The sequence below is a fragment of the Mytilus edulis genome, chromosome 5 (assembly GCF_963676685.1).
Source record: "Mytilus edulis chromosome 5, xbMytEdul2.2, whole genome shotgun sequence".
In the NCBI taxonomy this organism is placed as follows: domain Eukaryota; kingdom Metazoa; phylum Mollusca; class Bivalvia; order Mytilida; family Mytilidae; genus Mytilus; species Mytilus edulis.
This window is the reverse complement of record NC_092348.1, coordinates 56,342,012-56,362,037: the sequence shown is the minus strand read 5'-3', so window position 1 is coordinate 56,362,037 and position 20,026 is coordinate 56,342,012. Positions and strand designations below refer to the sequence as shown.

The 20,026-nt window shown below is 31.8% G+C and overlaps 2 protein-coding genes across 3 annotated transcripts in view; one reads left to right on the top strand and one right to left on the bottom strand.

Annotated features, from left to right (window-relative positions):
* LOC139524009 (protein tiptop-like) overlaps window positions 1–20,026 on the top strand; it is a 59,552-nt gene that overhangs the window by 17,955 nt on the left and 21,571 nt on the right. The window contains exon 1 of one of the 2 annotated variants that reach the window (XM_071318529.1): window positions 5,415–5,537. The exons of the other annotated variant lie outside the window; for it this stretch is intronic. The gene's annotated coding sequence lies outside the window, so the exon portion shown is untranslated. Of the gene's footprint in view, window positions 1–5,414; window positions 5,538–20,026 lie in introns of those variants that run through there. 2 annotated transcript variants of the gene reach the window in all.
* LOC139524010 (uncharacterized) lies at window positions 9,200–11,225 on the bottom strand. The gene has a single exon (XM_071318530.1). It carries the CDS (start codon window positions 11,187–11,189, stop codon window positions 9,207–9,209), a length of 1,983 nt encoding a protein of 660 aa, XP_071174631.1. The 5' UTR covers window positions 11,190–11,225; the 3' UTR covers window positions 9,200–9,206.

Genomic DNA, 20,026 nt, shown 5'->3' with positions numbered 1-20,026 from the left:
GTCATACGAAGGTGTTGCACAGGTAAAATGAATCAGCTGACATGAGGGTATACAGGTGCTTTTCTCTCTCTTATTTCAAGATGCTTGGAGTGACTGCCGCCTGTCTTGGGTCCTCCAATTACTTAGTGCTCTTCAACTTTATACTTTATTTTCTTCAAGATGCTTGGTGTGACTTGGGTCCTCAATGCTCTTCAACTTCATACTTAATTTTCTTTAAAATGCATGGAGTGACTTGGGTCCTTAGTGCTCTTCAACTGCATGCTTTATTTGTCCGTTTTTATTTTTTGCTTCATGTGTCACTGAGGAGTCTTTTGTAGACAAATAGTTGTCATGCGTGCTTAAATTTAAAAACTGTTGTATCAACTGAGTATCTTGCCCAAGGCACCTGTTACTTGTCCATAACTGCACACCAAATTATAAATGGATTCTTTCTGAAGACTTTAAAAGTTTTATTATTATCCTGTTTAAAGTATTTTTGAATTAATATTTACAATGTTAGTCAGCAGTAGTTTGTCCTCTGTCATATTTTGATTGATAATATATAAAATAGACTGTCCCTCCAATCTTTCTTTAACATTTTGTGAATACTACCATTTAGACAATTTACTCAAGAGGCTTTTATAAATACCGGTACAAGTAACAAGGATTCTTACCCGATAGTCTTCATCTATTTCAAAGCCCCTTTAAAACACAGGCTGCAATTTGTCAATGAAATTTGTTTTCACCTATACATTGTATAACATATACAGGTAAAACAAAATCTGAGACATTTATAAAAAAGGGAGAAAAGATACCAGAGGGACAGTCTAACTCATAAATCGAAAATAAACTGACAATGCCATGGCTATAAATGAAAAAGACAAACAGACAAACAATAGTACACATTACAAAACATAGAAAACTAAAGAATTAACAACACAAACCCAACCAAAAACTAGGGGTGATCTCAGGTGCTCCAAAAGGGTAAGCAGATCCTGCTCCACATGTGGCACACATCGTGTTGCTTATGTGATTATAAACTGCATGTGCTTAGATATAGGGAAAATGAGTGATTATTGAAGTTTTTATGACAAGAACTGTAGTTTTTAGTTTTTCAACTTTCCTGTTAAAAAGTTATGGTCTACCAAATTGATATTACTGCTATGTGATTTTCCATGGGTTATGCCCCTTTAAAATACAAAAAAAATACTGCATAAGTTTTTCCTATAGAGTTAGAAATATATGATTTTCATGTATTAGGTAAATGATAAGGATTTCAGGAAGAAATGATTGCTTATGGTTGTTTTTATGCAACCAGTTGTATATTGGTATGATATTGGCGTCGTTGTCGTTGTCTGAAGACACATTTGTTTTCGCGCAATTACTTTAGTTTAGGTAAATAAAAACTATGAAATTTAAACACAAGGTTTATGACCACAAAAGGAAGGTTGGGATTGATTTCGGGAGTTTTGGTCCCAACAGTTTAGGAATTAGGGTCCAAAAAAGATCCCAAATAAGCATTTGTCTTGGTTTTCGCACCATAACTTAGAATAAGTAAATAGAAATCTATGAAATTTAAACACAAGGTTTATGAACACAAAAGAAAGGTTGGGATTGATTTTGGGAGTTTTGGTCCCAACAGTTTAGGAATTAGGGGCCAAAAAGGGGCCCAAATGAGCATTTTTCTTGGTTTTCACACCATAACTTTAGTATAAGTAAATAGAAATCTATGAAATTTAAACACAAGGTTTATGACGATAAAAGGAAGGTTGGGATTGATTTTGGGAGTTTTGGTCCCAACAGTTTAGGAATTAGGGGCCAAAAAAGGGCCCAAATAAGCATTTTTCTTGGTTTTCGCACCATAACTTAGAATAAGTAAATAGAAATCTATGAAATTTAAACACAAGGTTTATGACCACAAAAGGAAGGTTGGGATTGATTTTGGGAGTTTAGGTCCCAACAGTTTAGGAATTATGGGCCAAAAAGAGGCCCAAGTAAGCATTTTTCTTCGTTTTCGCACCATAACTTTAGTATAAATAAATAGAAATCTATGAAATTTAAACACAAGGTTTATGACCATAAAAGGAAGGTTGGGATTGATTTTGAGAGTTTGGGTCCCAACAGTTAAGGAATAAGGGCCCAAAGGGTCCAAAATTATACTTCGTTTGATTTCATCAAAAATTGAATAATTGAGGTTTAAGTCAGGAATATGACAGTTCTTGTCCATTCGTTTTTGATGCGTTTTGTTATTTGATTTTGCCATGTGATTATGGACTTTCCCAATTGATCTTCCTCTAAGTTCAGTATTTTTGTGATTTTACTTTTTGATATGCTGAATCTAACCATGTATTTAGATTTTGGATATTTGACCATAATAGGTAAATGTCCAATTTAAAATTTTTAAGTTTTTAAGTTTAAGTTCTTAGACCACATTCATTCTGTGTTAGAAACCTATGTTGTGACAACTTTTTAATCACAATCCAAATTCAGAGCTGTATCAAGCTTGAATGTTGTGTCCATACTTGCCCAAACTGTTCAGGGTTCGAACTTTGCTGTCGTATAAAGCTGCACCCTGTGGATCATCTGGTTTGTTGTAAAAAGTAAATTAAGAGGATTCATTACTTGTACATGTCTTTAAATAGATTTGAAAACAAGGATAAGTTGTTTTGAATTAGCATAACCTGTACTTAGTTAAGCCTTTGTAACACTTAAGAATACCAATCTTTAGAAAAACAGGATTGCTTAAGTTGTGACTGTCATGTTATTAAGGTGGGTGTATCCGCGTGATAGATTAACTCCTGTGTACCCTCTGACAATGCACTCCAGAAAAATTATGATCATTGCACAAATGATATATTGTCCCAAGCTTTAATGGATTCTTTTATCACTGGGTCTGTATCAGAAGAAATGACAAATGTTAGTGGTCCTGTCAGTCCAATCAGATTTCAAAAGCTCTGTCAATACTGCGACATTGCAGTAGCTAAAATCCTTGTCTAATAATGTGTCATAAATCACTCGTAAATGTTCTCTGTGATGGACATAGTTTGATCAAACAAGCAACAAAACACAATTATATCCAATCAATACTTTATACATCAACCTTATCTAGTTTTTAAACTGTCTGAACAAAGCCATAATATTTAGTACCAAGGTAGATTGAAAAACACCTTGTCGCATGGGTATAGAATATTAGCGGTATAATAGAAATATTGAAATTTTTATGTTTTTGGGTGGGAAATAATGAATTTAAGTTGTTATTCATATAAATGAAAAAAGCATTGATCAATCGTATGAGAAGTCAAACATCATGCCTGTCAAATGGGCTTTCTAATATTGTTAAACTTCCTGCTTCATTATTCTCAGAAGTGTCTCATGGTTTACATGTGTAGATTTATAACAAACCAGAAGCATGTTTTTTTCATACTGGAATAGAAAGAAACTTAAAGGTTTACAAAACTCCCTCTGCCCCCTTGAAAAAAAATAAAATGATAAAAAAGAAATCAAGATTTCCAATGCAGGGAAATATTGGTTTCACTAAGTGTATAGTTCTTAAGATTTGATTGTTGGTTGCAAGATCTTGAGTTCAATGCATCATAAATGTCCAAACTAAGGGAGTGCTCCATTACTTCAAAGGTTAGATAAGTTGACATCTATGACCAGATCAGGCCACATCAGACATCTTTGATAATTAAATGATTTAGGACCAAATTGGTGATTTAAGACCTGTTGGTAGTTCATGTTGTCAAGTTTCTTTTGTGAAAAGGGGAGAGATCCTACTTCAGACATTAGGAAAATGAAATATCTCTAAAACAGCATTAGATATAAGATGTGTTAAATTATCCAAAGGAAGTCTTGCTGTTGAGATTCAAAAAGATTTCAACTTCTTGTTGAAATCTCAAAAATGGCTGTTGACAACAGTCTCAGCAATCTAGTTCTGATACTGTACATTCAAGAAATATTGCAAAAAATGTGACAGGGTTTAATCACAATAATTTAAACTCACATCATGAATTTTTTCATCTGAATTAAGTAGGATTTTTGGTGTAAAATGACAAAATTCTTAATTTACAGTATAAATAGAAAAGAGGAGGGGGGGGAGGGAGATTGAAAATCAGAAGTCCAATATTACGTGACATATTGCCTTGACCAAAAAATAAAAACAAAAACCACAAGATTAAGAACAATCCAAAAAATGTGACAGAAAAACATAATATTAAGCATGACTGTATTACATGTATTAGTAATTTCTCATACAAAAATATGTCATACTCATACTTAAACATGTACTTTAAAATGGACCATTATATTTCAACTTGATTTAAAATTTGACACTGTTGTAAACAGTAGATACTTAAGGTATATATCCATTTATATAGTAAGTTTTGACGAAACAATATATTTTGATATTTAAACTTACGTAATATATCATTTGATCTATCTGTATTTGATTGATAAGACCTGTCGCATTATTAAATTTCTTATTATTTTGGGATTATTAGATTATGGCAAGGTGTGACCAAGGTTTTATATCTGATAATATTGGATTAAAACGCACATATGAATTATGAAGGCTTTATGTAAAAGACGACCATCATATATTGGATTAAAATGCACATATGAATTATGTAGGCTTAAAATAAATGACGGACCATCATATATATTGGATCAAAATGTATATATGAATTAAGTTGGCTTTATATAAATGACGGACCATCATATATTGGATCAAAATGTATATATGAATTATGTAGGCTTTATATAAATGAGGACTATCAATCTTTTGGATTAAAAAGTATATGAAATGATTTTTTGATTTTTTTTTATATATACATGTAATACTGTTTTGGGAAAAGTATGTGAGAAATTTAGTTATGTCAGTGCACAGTTATGGGAGGAGATAAATAATGTGTGAGTTATGCCATTTGTATTGAAATACATAAATTACTAGCTTTAATCTTAATCTTTTAATGAATTTAGAGGAAATTAATAATTTTTAGTTGTGCATGCGTGCCATATCAATCATAATTTAAGTTTAAAAATGTGACAGATGTTTTTCAAAAATATGTACAACTTTGTCATTAATCAAAAGGCTACACCTCTTCTTAGTTTCCCTAGAAAGTCAAATATTGACGATTCGAGTATAAGTTTACAAAATTATTGCAGTTGTAATCGACATAAATGAGTTAACCTAATTAACTTGTGATATGGCGCAGGTGTGAAGTATTGTGAAGTATTGTTACGAAAGTTCTCTCAGATGTAAATTATATAACGTTAAAAATGAAAAATGATTTTAAGACGAAAGTGACGTATTTGTCAAAAATCAGGGATGACACCTGTATCAGATAGGCCAATCATTAAATCTTAAAACCTGGGGAGAAATCATTTATCACATCCTGTTAAGAAATTCATTACTCAATTATTATCACATATTCTTTATTATTTATATCTTTTATGTAATTTGTATGCAAAGATGAATTTCAGAAATTGATTTTTATAATTGGTACCTTATTACTGATGTTTCTTCAGGTATTGAGATGTTAAATTCAAATATTTGAAAGGTAAGAATTAAAAAATCAACATTTAATTAGAAGTTGATCATTTCTGCTCTTCATAAATTGGTATCATCATCTCTGTTGGACTCTAGAAAGTTTGTCACTAGCTAGGTGTTTAAACTCAACTACGCAAATGGAAGGTGGACAAGTTTCTTTGAATTGAAAAAAAAAAAATCTTCGTTATGCCACTACATACCTTAACTAATAGGTCATAATTTATTACAAATGAAAAAAAAAAAAAACTTGACAAATACAATTTTAGCATTATGACATTTTTTTTGCAATATTTAGGGTCCTGCTAAACTTTGATATGCATGTCTGATGATGACCAGTGACCAGTGCTTTGAAAAAGTCATCATTTGAGTTAATTTCAATTATAGATTTCTACTTAAATTTTCTGTGAAAAAAAATTTACAAAAAAAAAGAAAGGTTTAAAAATACCTTTGACAAAGTTTAATAGCCTTTACAGCCATTGTTAGCTGCTTTTGGAGATCCATTTGTTTTAGATGGTTGCAAGTGTCTAGAAAGATGGCAATTAACAACAAACGGGAGTCGGAATCATTTGGTTTTTTCATTTATCTGAAGACTATCAACTGCTCCTTCAAATACATATATTTTGTTGGAAAATATGACAATACCAAAAAAAAATAAAAAATACAGAGACAAAATGTGATACTTTATGTAGGATTGGTTTGTTTGAAGGATTGACTAGACATGCCAATTTATTTAATTTATTGAACCAAGTTTAATTGCTGTTAAATGTGTCAAATCCTGTTGTAAATAATGTTAAAAAATTTACATTTTATATTGAATGTTTTACATCAGCTTGGTTTCTAATTTCAGACTATTAATGGTTTATTTATTCATTAAAATCAACATTTGAAAAACTATATTTATTTACCAGAGTAATGTGAAAATCTGGTGTTTTTTTTTAAGGAAATAAAAATGTATTAGTTCTTTTTTGGGTAAAAGATTTCAATTCACCTTCTTGGCTAAAAAGTAAAAGAAGGTACAAGTAGAACTTCGGTCACTTTCATTTTAGTAAAAAAGATTGATATTTATAAAAAAATTTAAGACGTTTATGACTCCACTGATTTTAACGACTGATTTTCAAGCGCTTTTTGAAAAATAAATTAATCTAGTGTAATAATACTAAGTCACAGTTCATGCAGTTCTTGAACATTTAAGAATTGCTTAGAATGTCATTTTATCATTAAAAAATTACTATTCAAAAATAGAAATTTAAAAAAAAACAACATCCCATGAATCAAAGGGTTGATTGATTGATTGTTGTAAGCTTAACATCCAGCAGCAAATGTTTCATGCATGAGTACATAATGAAGTAAAATATATAAGGAATCAGTTTGTAAATTTCTAAGAGACAGCAACCACTGATACCCAGCAACCACTGATGCAACATCTTCCCTAGTCAAGGGTTACAATTCAGTCCCCCTCACCTGTATCGTAACCTTTGGCTAGCGAAGATGTTGATACAAATAAACAAGACATCAAGAGATCAAATTAAAGTCTTTGACAATTGAGGCAGGTATCCAAAATATTTCAAGCTCTAAATTGATCCCTATAGTCTAAAAATATAAACAAAATTTAACCATAACTATGAAAAGATCTGCAATCAATACAAATGCGGTTGACAAAAAACATTAGGCAACCACTGTAAATGTTCCTTTTAATTACTTTTATACAAATTTATCATGTGACTTATGTCCTGGTCATTGATAAATTATAGAATGTAACCAGGAATGTGTCCAAGAGACACACCTATCAAAATGCATCCATCTTAGGCATCAATGCTTTACCAAGGTTACCATTGCTCACCATTGATAATCCATGGGCAAACTATAGTTGAATGTTGTTAACTACTGTTAAAGTATCTATATTATCTGTAAATGGAAGTCAAGTACATGTACTAATATTGGCATCATATGTCTTTCAGTTAATCCTTTAAATATTTTTGTCACACTTTTGTCAGGCACTACAAGACAGAATGACTTCATAATTTGGTGATCATCTTGACACTGATGAATTATTAAGTGTGAGCATTTTTTTGGATCTGTCAGATACTTAACTTCCTGTTTGCCATTACTTGATATTTTGATGTTGACTTAAAACAAATATTTTCATCACACTCATCTCTGGAACTACTGTAAAAATTACTTCATATTTTGTCTTCAGATTGACAGAGATGAGTTGCAAATGTGTTTCAGATCTGTCAGAATCCTTCTTTATTTTTTTCTACTTCTTTGAATGAAAGATTGGGACTAGGCTTTAAAAGACAATGCACAACTTCTTATTTTTTGTGAGGGGACTCGGTGGCCGAGTGGTCTTAGTAGTACTACTGTAATCACTAGCCAGTCAACACTGAGGTTGTGCGTTCGAACCCTGCCCATACACGGGTGCACTCGACTCCAATCTTAATTGACTACGAATGTCAGTTTACCTATCGGAGGTCCTGGTTTTCTCAGGGCACTACAGCTTCCTCCACCATTTAGAACTGACTGCCACGAAATAGCCTAAATGCGGTGCTTTAAAGTGGCGTTAAAACATCAAAAATCAATCAATGGATTTTATTTAATTTTATTTTTTCTGATAAGAAGTCAAACTACTGTATCACTAGCCTAGCTGTCAACTTTGAAGTTGTGAATTTGATTCCGGTGGCATGTGACAGATGGGTCCATCTTTAATCTTAATTGACTAAAACCGTCAGTTTTCAATCTAAATTTTCTCTTGGCCCTCCAGTTTCCTCCACTAATAAAAACTGACTGCCCGGAGATAGCAAAATAGTGCAGAAAGTGGCCTTAAACAACATTCAATTAATCAATATTATAGTTTTCTATGTTACGATTTGTTTTTCTAATTTGATTCAAGTGTTGCTAAACGTGTGCTTGTTAAATTAATAACCATATTTAGGTATTATGCTGGTTGTAAATTCATTTTTCACAAGCAGATGGCCTGTTTGCAGAAGCCCCAGGTAGTTATAAGGGTCTTGACCTAATAAACATTTGTCATTATAGAATGTTTTATATGCAGCTGCTGGACATTTTTCTCAAGGTAAATCTGATGTGCATGATTTATGCCGCCATTGTTTTTTAGTTTTGCGTTCTTGTAATTTATGGAGTTCTATTTGTTTAAAAGAATAAAATTCAAAGGGCATTGTAACAGTTAAATAAATTTGAAGAGAGAGTCTAAAACTGAACGATTTAAAAAGTTGAGAACCTTATCATCTGATGTGCTGTAGATTTGTGTCTTTTTCTAGATGTTTACATGTATATACAATATATGAGCCGCGTCGGATAGAAATCGACCTTATGCAAAAAAAATCTCAATTTAAGTTTTGTTCATATTAATTTTGCTGATATTTATACAATTTGAATACAAAAAACCGTTTTACTCTAACTTTCTTTTTAAAAAAGTTTCGCCATTTCAAAGTTTTGACGGATACATATATTTAACATCAAATCTCACGACAACGTCGTGAAATTAACGTTATCGTGCATTAATTTTATTCTGTATCGGTCCTTTTCTCGTAATAAAGAGAGACATGAAAACATACATTTGTATACAATATTTAATTTAATTTATAAGATTGTTACAATGAAGCAATACATGATTCTCAAGTTTTCAATCCAACATTAACCAGTATATATATGTAAAATGTTACTCCTCTGAAGCACGAGGACAAAATTCGTCACGGAAATTAAACTGAACAAAAGGACGGACTTCATTGTACAGATAACGCCTTCTCTCCTCTGTCAGCCCTGCTGGCTGAATAACTTCTGGAAGTGTCGTGAGCAACTCCGGTAGGTTTGCGCTTTCCTTTAGGAGGACCAGTCTTTTCTCCGGTTGATCAAGAGTTTCTCTCGCAAATACGACTCCTACTTCGTCACTGGTAAATCTGAAGTGATGGAATTTTCCTATACCTCTGAGTGGTTTAAAATATTTAGTGAAGAAATTATCCCATCTGTACCACTTTAAGCTGTTTTCGTCATCGTCATTTTCATTGTAAACTTCTGACCTATTGCATTTGGCAGAATTGTCAACAATTTTAACCAGTTGCGATACAGTGTTTACGTCCGACTTTCTAAATTTTTTTTTCAACATGCCAAAACATGCGTCACATAAACATTTTGTGTGCCCAGCAATCATAAAATGCAAATTAATAGTTTTGTGCAAACCCTTTGCGCACCTCCACAACAGATAATGTAATGTAGTTTTATTTTTGTTTTGTCCCACGGAATTATCAGCATGAAAACGACACGCCTTTTCACCATAAGTATTACCATGCAGATAATGGTGGAGCATACTTAAAACAGCATTGGGTCCATGTGTCCGACTTCCATTTTCTCCGATTGTTTGTTGCTCATCAATCAAATAATTAGTTTGCATTGGAAAGTTTTCATCGCAAACTCCAAATATTTGAACCTTTCGAGGTGTTAAAAAGTAAAGAGCTCCAACTTGTTGAGACGAATGTGGCAAGTTTACATATTGTGAAAAGTCAAAAGTGTAATGAACATTTTCAAAATTTTTTGAACATGGAGTGTTATACTTTCCTATTGGAGACTCAGCTAACTTTAATTCATCACGTGATCTTTGTGTACATAATTTATAATACTCACGCTCCGTCCGCGCAGACTGTATATGGTCAATTAATTTTTGAGTTGTCACTAATTTCGCGTCTTCTGAAATAGATCCGGAAATATCCTCCCTCAACTGAAAGCACGTTTTACACAGATCCGTCTTTGGTTTCATAAATTGAATATGAGGGACACATGCATTCCAAACTTCTTTAAATACGGTTAGTTGAACATACTGTTGTTCTGAGTTAACGCATGAACTAACATATTTGGAGTGTACATATTTCTTGCTCTCGCTACAAGGTAGAAGAATAGGAGGGGTATTGTCGGTTGCCCGAGGCGCAGCCGGGAGAGGGAGACCAAATTCATCAGCATACCGCTTGATAAATTTTACTGTATTTTCAATTACTTCAAATGAATGTCCGTGATTCGATTTTCTTCCACTAAGACCATGGGATCGAGGGGTTACGCCATTTGCATTTAAGTGCTGTTTTAAACTTTTAAATTCGCTCCTCCCAATGTTATAAATATTTCTCCATGTGAACTCGCATATCTCAACTCCTTGAAAAGAATATCGGTATCGTTTTCGTTCTCTCTTTCCTCCTCTGAAAACCGAGTCTGTTATTTCTAAGTTTTCTAATTTTGAAAGCAAGTATATGTCACGCTCTGCTTTTGTAAATTCACAAACAGATAACGATACATCATAGGCCTGTTCTCTGAATGTGGAAAGCTTTGTAAAACATTTTTTTGTACAATTACAGTCGTTAGCATATAGAGCATTTATTCGAAGTCGGGAAGGATCCTCTAATTCATCATTTTGATTAAGAACAAATGTATTTTCCGATTGATCTGGAATGACGGAAGTGGAATAAAATTCCCGGGCCCTAGCTTGAATTGTGTCACATGTATTTTCAATATCAGATTCGTCATTTTCAATATCGGAATCGCTGTTATCAGACACATTGCTTGATGCCAAAATCTCTGGTATTGACCCTATATATTGTTCAAAATAGGCAACTGCTTCATTTTCTAGTTCTTCGCATCCTATGTTATTGAACCAGTCCATTTCAGAAATTTACTACAACATTAAAAAGGAATGAAATTAAAGACAAATTGAACCAAGAGAATTTTTCTATACGACTGGTAGTCGCGCTTTGCGCCATTATAATTCACCAGTGATTTGTGACAGGTAGTTCAAAATCTCAAATACTATCTATTTAAATTATAGTAGTTCAAATTTCAAAATAAACGGGTTTTTTAGATGAAATTTTGGTTTATTATTTATTAATCCGACATCACAGTTTACATCTTTCAAAATTGTTACCTTAATCACGCAGACGGACGGACGGACGAAAAATAGTAAGACCCACGGATGCATAGTTCGTGAATTTTATTGCCCGAATACTAATTTTAAAGTTGTCGGGATATGAAAAAGGAGGTTTAAAAGGTTTTATTTTGAAAGTTATTAGTTTTCGAAATACATGTACACATGTATTATGCAAATGTTTCCCTCTTTCTTTCAATTTCTAAATCAGAAATGCCATTGAACATAAATTACACGCAAATCATTTCCAAATTTCTGAATAGATAAGAACAGATAAATTGCATGCAAATAGTACAAAAAATCCACCTAGAGCACGTCTTGGTCTTTGTTTAATATTGTATATTTGTGTTGTTGTTTCTTTTTAGATTTTCCAAAATGCAACGGTACAATGATAGTATTCATGAATAACTTTTGATTTAATTTTGTTTTTGCGTGTGTCACTGCAAAGTTTTGCAATACAACACAAATTTCGTTTTAAACTACCAGAAATAGTTTTTTTCAGAATATTACTTTAGTTGAGTTAAGCTTAAGAATTGTATACAATTATTTTTTAAGACAGGTGTTATGCCACTGAACGAAATGAAAATAAATTTTACTAAAACAGATAGTACTTTCACTTTGTATAAAATGTAAAAATAGATCGTGAACGTAAAAATAGTTCAATATATAGCACGTATTAGGAAATACATACCTTAGCAAAACAATGTATTCCTGTTAGCCAAAACTGATACTAAGGTTGAGAAATATGCTATTTAGAAAAAGACAGGATTCAGGAACAATTTTTTTTATTAAAAGCAGACGACACGCGACACGCAGGTGACGGTTCCCAGATAATTAGGAAATGTTCATGTCGGACCGGATAAAGCGGTTTCCGTGAAAGAAATTATTGGCATTTTTTACTAAACTTATTAGAAATAATATACTAGTTTTGTTCTATATGCATGGAATACGTTAGCTAAAGGCCCGATTTAATCAGATAAACATTGTAGAGGGGGGATAGGAGGGGTCTTGATCCCGAAATCCCGGACTTGAAAAAACGAAATCCCGAGGTCCCGAATTTAAATAAAGCAAATCCCGACATCCCGAAATCCGAAAAAAAGGATTCCCGGATCCCGAAAGGGTCAATCCCGAAATCCCGAGCTTAAAAAAACCCGATCCCGGAGTCCCGATAAAGGTCCTATCCCCCCTCATTGTATGGTTTCCTGGTATATTTTTTTTTACAAATTTATATAAAACCCCACTAAAAAAAAATTGTGAAGGCTATATTATGGTGGATTTTCACAAATACGGAGTTAAAAGACGCAGAATCGTCTAAAGTATACTAGTTTAATTTGTCATAGTTTTGTCGTCCATTACTTTTGTTTCTCATGTTATGAACATGTATAACAGTATTTACAATTTAATTTCGTTGAAATACATAAGAAACTTCCGAACAAAAACAATACTGGTTATATTACCAAAAATTAAAAACGTTTTACAACAAAAATTTATCCAAATAAACAAATATAACTGTGACAATTCTGCTTCTATTGGTACCTAGTACATTAAAATCCGACAAGAAATGTCCCCACAATAATTTTTTGAAAAAACGTAGTTTTGTAAGATAGCGACATGTTTTTTTTATAACGTCAGAAACTACCTGTATGAAAACTTGTGAAACTTTATCGTAACGTTACTCGGTTTGACGTCGAATTGCATAAGGTCGATTTCTATCCGACGCGGCTCATATATGTACATGTGTACATGTATATACAAAATATATGTACAATATTTTTTTGTCACAAAATGTAGAACTTAATTTTATTTGGGAACAGGACAAAAAGCGAGGCTCACCTAGCTTTTGGTGTGTTTCTTAATGAGTACAAATAAATTGAGTATTTCCAACAAAAGACAAAGAGAACCCCAAAATGATCTGTTATCCAAAAAAAATAATCACATTACCATTTCCTCAACATGGAAGCAGAGTAACAGGAGACTTTATATGTACAATTACAAATAAAGCAAAAAATTATTTGTGAACATGATATTTGTTCAATGGTTGGACGATTACAGGATAAATATAATGTATCAGATTTAAAAATAAAAAAAAAAAAAAAAAATGACTGATGTGATTGTTTCTTTGATATATTTGTACTTTTAAAGTAAGATGTCCATTTTAAGGGGAGATAATTCAATTTATTTTTTAAATTAAAATTGATGCATGTTTGAGTGGTATCTTATCTATATTAGTACCTCTCCCCTGTGGTTCTGATGTCTGCCATAAGTCTGTACATATTAAGACATAAATCTCTGACTGATTAGTGTAGTGTGCACCCAAGGCTCATTTGTTTTCATTATTTGATAACTATGGCATGATAAAGGCACATAGATCATCTGAACATTTACCAAACATTACATAAGCTGTAAAACCTCACTTCTGTATCACATTGACATCTATTATCTACACAGGCTCCTCAAGTCTTTACAACGTTTCACATTCTTTACATGCAATTGTTTCATGTCAGAAGATTGTCCGACTCCACGGTTCCCACTATCTCTGAAATTTTGATTTTGACAAACTGCACTTCCCCCGAAAACTTCCAGATTTTCGTCCATTTTCGAATGAATATCGTGTTGCGTTGGAGATGTCAAGAAAGTGTTTGAATTTTTAAAATGATTTGATGCAATCGTTGAGCAATGTGTTTTATTTGATTTTCTTTTATATACTAAAACTTTACTCTTACTGATGTTTGATTAAATTCATGTCTTGTTTAATTAATTTGTTTTCCAAAATGGTGTTACTGATTGTTCGTACAGAGTGAAGAAATGGATTGATGAATATAAATACAGGACTTGAGCATATCAAAATTGATGTACTGCATGTTGAAAAGGAGTTGTTTCCCTTTTTAATCTGTCTGTGTTTTAAATGCTGTTTGATTGATTATGTGTGAATGATGAAATTACAGCCTAATCTTGACATTTGAAATAAAGAATGAACCAATTTATCATTCTTGTTTTGTCATTTTCAAAAAATGATCAAAGCTTTTTTAACTTTTAAAATTTTGAGAAAAAAAAAATTGTGATCCATCAAGCCTTTGAAGCCTATTATTTTTCTCCATGATCGATGACGAAAATGATAAATATTTATTTTGAACATTGGTTTTCAAAAGCTTTGATTGCAACTGCATTTTAAACTGAAGAGGTAAGTCTATTAAGTAAACTTCTATTCAGACATTGCATGCAAACTTTTGATCCGTTAAGAGTAGAATGCCAATACGTTGTATTAGAAGAATTGAAAATATTCATTCAATATAATCTGTATAGAAATTCTAGCAATTGCTTTCATTAAGAGAGAGCTCTATAAAAAAACTTTAATTCATCATTATATCAGTTTGATTCCCCAACTTGTCACGAGGTGTATAAGGGAAAATATGTCCAAAGATACATGTACATTTCCAATTATTTACATTGATTAAATAGAGAACAGCTTGACTAAGATATAGGAAGATGTGTTGTCAGTGCCAATGAGACAACTCTCCATCCAAATAACAATGGCTTACATATTTTTGTGCCCTCACCCCAGTGAATGGGTCATCAAGAGTTAGTTACCCTTGTCTGTCTGTTCTTCCTATGTCCTGAAATAGGTTTCCATTCTTCAACTTTAGTTTGCCTCAACTAAGTTTCATGAAACTGATACACAATGCTTATTACCACAAAACTGACAGATCAAGGTTGAATTAGGGGCCATCACTATTACCTATCTTAAGTTATTTCCCTTTATAATGTTATTTACAATCTAGCATCTGTTTGTCATGGCCAGTTTTGATTTGGAATTTCAATGTTTGCCAATTGACATAATCAATTCAAGACCTATACACTTATGAAAAATTGAATATTTTTAGGTTTATGGATAACATTTACAGGCTTACTGTTACGGATTAAAGTCGTTTGAAGATGAAGATTTAATCTTTTTGAGAAATGTTTGGTACTGATGATCAATATAATGTTTTTTGAGTGTGTCTTTTTTCCATGCTAGAGTTGACACATACTGAGTTCTCAAAATGTGTTTTTCCCTGATGGTCCTAGAAGAAAATTTGCTGGTCCTCAATGTTATTTCAATTGCAAAATAACAAATTTGTATCATTCTGTCCTTTGCAAAATCCTGGTTGTCACGAATTCTACTTCTTCTATTTTTTTTTTATTTGATCAATGACAATGCTTTTGAATAAGGGCATATAGTTGGAACACAATTTAATCTAAATAACTGCATTTCTGAAGTGGAAAAGAGTTGAATATGGCAATAAAACATAAAGACATTTTCATGAATTATGTCCCTTTTGGGACTGTACATTGACACAGTATTTCAGCGTCTAAATCATAGAACAAAAAACTTCTTTGTCTCTCAGATTTATGAATTTTCATTTTGATTCAAACTATAAAATTTGATGATTTGTTTTATGTGTCTTTTATCTGAAAATCAACTATTATCAACCATGTGTCAGGGAATAGTTAATAGAAACAAAATACTAACTCGAAAACAAAATGAAAGCAACCTGATACCATCTTTTAATAGGTAGCCAACCATAAAACATTTTTATAGTGATTTATGATTGAAGTTATTGTCATATTTTATTGCCGGGATTGATGGCTTCTGTTCATGACAGATTTGTATTGGAAATCGCACCCAGTTTCACCGATCTTACATGACCGTGGATCTTAATTTACATACGAGACCCCATAATGGATTGTAATCAGTCTTAAAGTTCCATATAAATCACTGTATATTATTGCTAATGTCAGACTTATGTTTTCCATGCTTCAATCAGGACCATATCAATAACTTTTAGCTGTGGCAGGAGTTGTTTGTATTTTTATGAGAGATGTCTCTGGGTGGGAAATTTTATCTTCTTTTCTAGACTTGATGTAATATGAATATTTATAATTCATTTACTATTATTGCATGTTTGGCTATTATTGCATGTACGATATTAAAAAGCTGTGATCTTGGCATTTATTGGATTTGTTTTGTTGTGTTATTATTCACCTTAATGGTTTTTTCCTAATATGGATATATTTTATTTCCCTTTCAATTTAGTTTTTAGACATTCAAATGTTTGTTTAAAGATTTTAAATTAGAAATATTTTTGAAAATAAAATTATAAAGAGTTTAATCTAAGGACCTTTCAAGTTGTTCAAAGTATGCACTGGTAGAACATTTTGTTATTTGAAATAAAGATATTGGTGAATTAAATTATTTTGGTTTAAATATCAAGAAAAAACAAGAGAGTTTTTAAAAAGCAGTCATTAAGGTTGTCTTTATAAAGGGGATCAAAAATATTTGACCACTTACATATTGTATTAAAACTGCTCTGTGTTTAAAACATTCTCAAATAGCAAAGTTCAAATACCTAAGTGTGATAGAGTTTTATGGAAAATATATATGGTTTCTTCCAAAGATATAAAATTGCCGCTATTAAGAATTATAGCCATAAAACAACTAAGGAACAATGTTGTTCCGACTAAAAGAAATTCTCTGGGAAACTTTGTCATAAACAATGCCATAATATAAGTTCCTGTTGGAATAAATATTCTATAGATCTATATAAGAAGATGTGCACACTATTCTTATATGGAATAAATATTCGATAGATATAAGAAGATGTGGTAATGAGTGCCACATCTTCTTTTACCTTTTACTCTGTAAGGAACATCTTGTAACTTATATTATGAAGGAACTTGTTATTTCCTGATAAATATACTATGAAAATATTCAAGAGTTATCTCCCTTTTACTGTATACCATTTCACCTGTTTTTGAACCAATCTTGAGTGCTTATAGCAGACTTAATGCTGACTGATCTCTTGTCTTACGACATAAATATATTTGTCTGTGTGACATTTGTCTGATTCTTTCTCTTTATCCCTCCAGTTTAAATGGAAACAAATTAGGATAAAAATAAGAAAAGTCAGTGATGGATAAGTTTTAATATTGCCATGGTAACTGTCAGAAAGCATCAAATAAAGTAGAAAAGCCATCGGTTGTATGGTCCCACATTGTCTGTTAGTTGACATTGAAATATGATGTTTAGCTGCATCTAGTGAGCTTCTTTTGACAGGAATATCATCATAAATCCTTAAAGTATTGTCTAAACTTACTGGTAAATATTTTGATTGAGTGGTATCCGTTTCTGGTGTCAAATATTGGAGGGGATATTAACGAGCCAGGCAGTGTAACATACGACATATTGTGTTAAGCTCTTGATGTATGTCTCTTAGGTGTTTTAAGAAAAATCATTTCTCAGTTTATTTTTCAAGCATCTCTATCTGTCACCAGGGATTTCAATGTTGTTTGTTATCCCCTAAGAGCCTAAGATAAAAGATGAAAAATATCAGTAATAAATTAGTTTATCCATTGTATAGGTAATTTACTCCATCAAATTTATCTTGTAACCTATTTATTTTGTCTGTTGAATTATAAGATCTGTTCATCTTGTCTTTCATCTCTGTTTATCCATTATTCATTCTTGAAAACTACTTTCTGTCTGCACTTATTGTTATATTTTCACATTTTTCTTCCTTCTATTTTTCAGAAACTGTAGTGTTAAAATCTGTTTTAGTACTTTTGTTTTAGATATATTATCAAACTTTTAATTTATTCATCAGTTTTGATGTTTTGATATTGTTCTGATTCAAATAGAGATTTGGATATGATACCTGAGAGTAACAAAAATTTAAATCGTCAAGCTTTTTTGAAGGTGATCAATGGGTGTTACATTTTGCAAATTTCTAAGATAATAGTATGGATCTGATAAATTTCAGATTTTATGAAAATTCTTTTATTAACAAAATTGGCTAGAAAAGTGTTTGGTTTTGTCAAATTTTATGGACTTTTTCTATTTTTATATACCTTTGAATTTGGTATTTTTGTAAACACATTTTGTAAATCAAAAAATAAATTTTGTATTTTTGAATGCAAAAATCACTATAATGAACCTCTATGTTATAAAGCTTATATCAAACAGTGCAGCAGTTTAACAAATGTACTTAGGTTTTGGTCCAGTTTTGTTATATTTAAATGAAAATGTGTCAGTTTTGCTTTTGACCACTTACGAGTCTTATCTTAACTGAAAACAGACCAGACTCACTGTTTGAGTAACATGCACATAATTATGTATAGGGAGTGCTTAAAAGGAAATGTTTTATATTGTGAATCAAAAAGGGACCAAATGGACTGGAGAATATGGTGTGTCATGTTTCTTTTGGAAATTAGGCACATAAAGTATGATAAATGATAAATTTCTGGACACCAACTAACAAATTTAAAACAATAAATATCAATCCAGTATCATTATTTGTTTATTTAGACAAAGATAATGCACTTACAAAATAATTTTCATTTTGAGACTCTTCTTTTCAAAAAACCCTTACCATAATAAAATTATGCCAGAAATCATGAAGCTTGTATTGTGGAAGATTGATTAGTTGATAGCTTATACATGTACCAGTATATAGTGAATAAATAGTAATAAAAATTTAATGATTGATTATTTTGTAAGAGTTGCCTCTCTTTTGACCTCACCTGAAGTGAATAGTCATTATTAAGCTATATTTGTAACAGATGTCAGACCTTATCAGACAAAATATGACTGATTTATTAATAAAATTATAGTTTCAAAGTCCAAATGACGGTACCAACAGTTGAATAAGCCTCACAGATTCTTTTTCATGGACCATAACTGACCAATGTCTAACCTATACATTTATATGGCTGTACTTAAGATATCTTGACCTTGTGGAGTAATTTGTATGATGATGAATGTTCAACCATGTATATCAGTTTATAATCTATACATATTACCTGTGGACATTGACCACCATGCAGACCTATATATCATATAGACTTGATTGTCCTCAGACTAACTATCACCTGTCCCCTTGTGATGATGATGTTATACTCACCTGTCCTAGTCATAATCATGTAGATTTCACAGATTAGACAGATGCTAAAAATTCTGACTGTAGGGGGAAATGTTGTACTTAGGTGTTTGCACATCTGTTTTGATAGTTTTGAACACAATGGACTTGTAAGTACATGAAGATCAATCATGTTTGCATGTTGTTGTGACTGGTCAGTTTTAAGGGGGTCTTCATCTGAATACTTCAGAAACCATTGGCCAATAAAATTTGATTTTAATTTTAATGCAGTAACTTATTCTATTTTGAAAAAGACCAGTTATATTCATGTTCTTCCACATGGCCAAATAGGGTAAACAATTTGAATTTAATTGACTGTAATTAAAAACTAGATGCATAGGAAAAAATAAATGTGTCAATTTTAGTCTTGCAACAATTTTTGCATCACTGAATCAATGGTACCAGTGGCCTTGCATAGTTTTGGAAAAGTGAAGGTCCAAATGTTTGACCAAAATTTTGCAAAGGACCTCCACAATTTTGGTATTTTGCAGTAGAAATGATGGTAACGACCAGCAGATTTTGCACATCAAGGACCATCAGGGTAAAAAGATTTTTCTGTGTCCTTGGGGACCATCCATTATAAGTGGGAATACAAGTTTTTCTATTTGACATTCTTTTTTTGACATA

Bases quoted from the DNA above. Each gene is read 5' to 3' on its own strand.
- LOC139524010 (XM_071318530.1), bottom strand. From the start codon at position 11,189: ATGGACTGGTTCAATAACATAGGATGCGAAGAACTAGAAAATGAAGCA.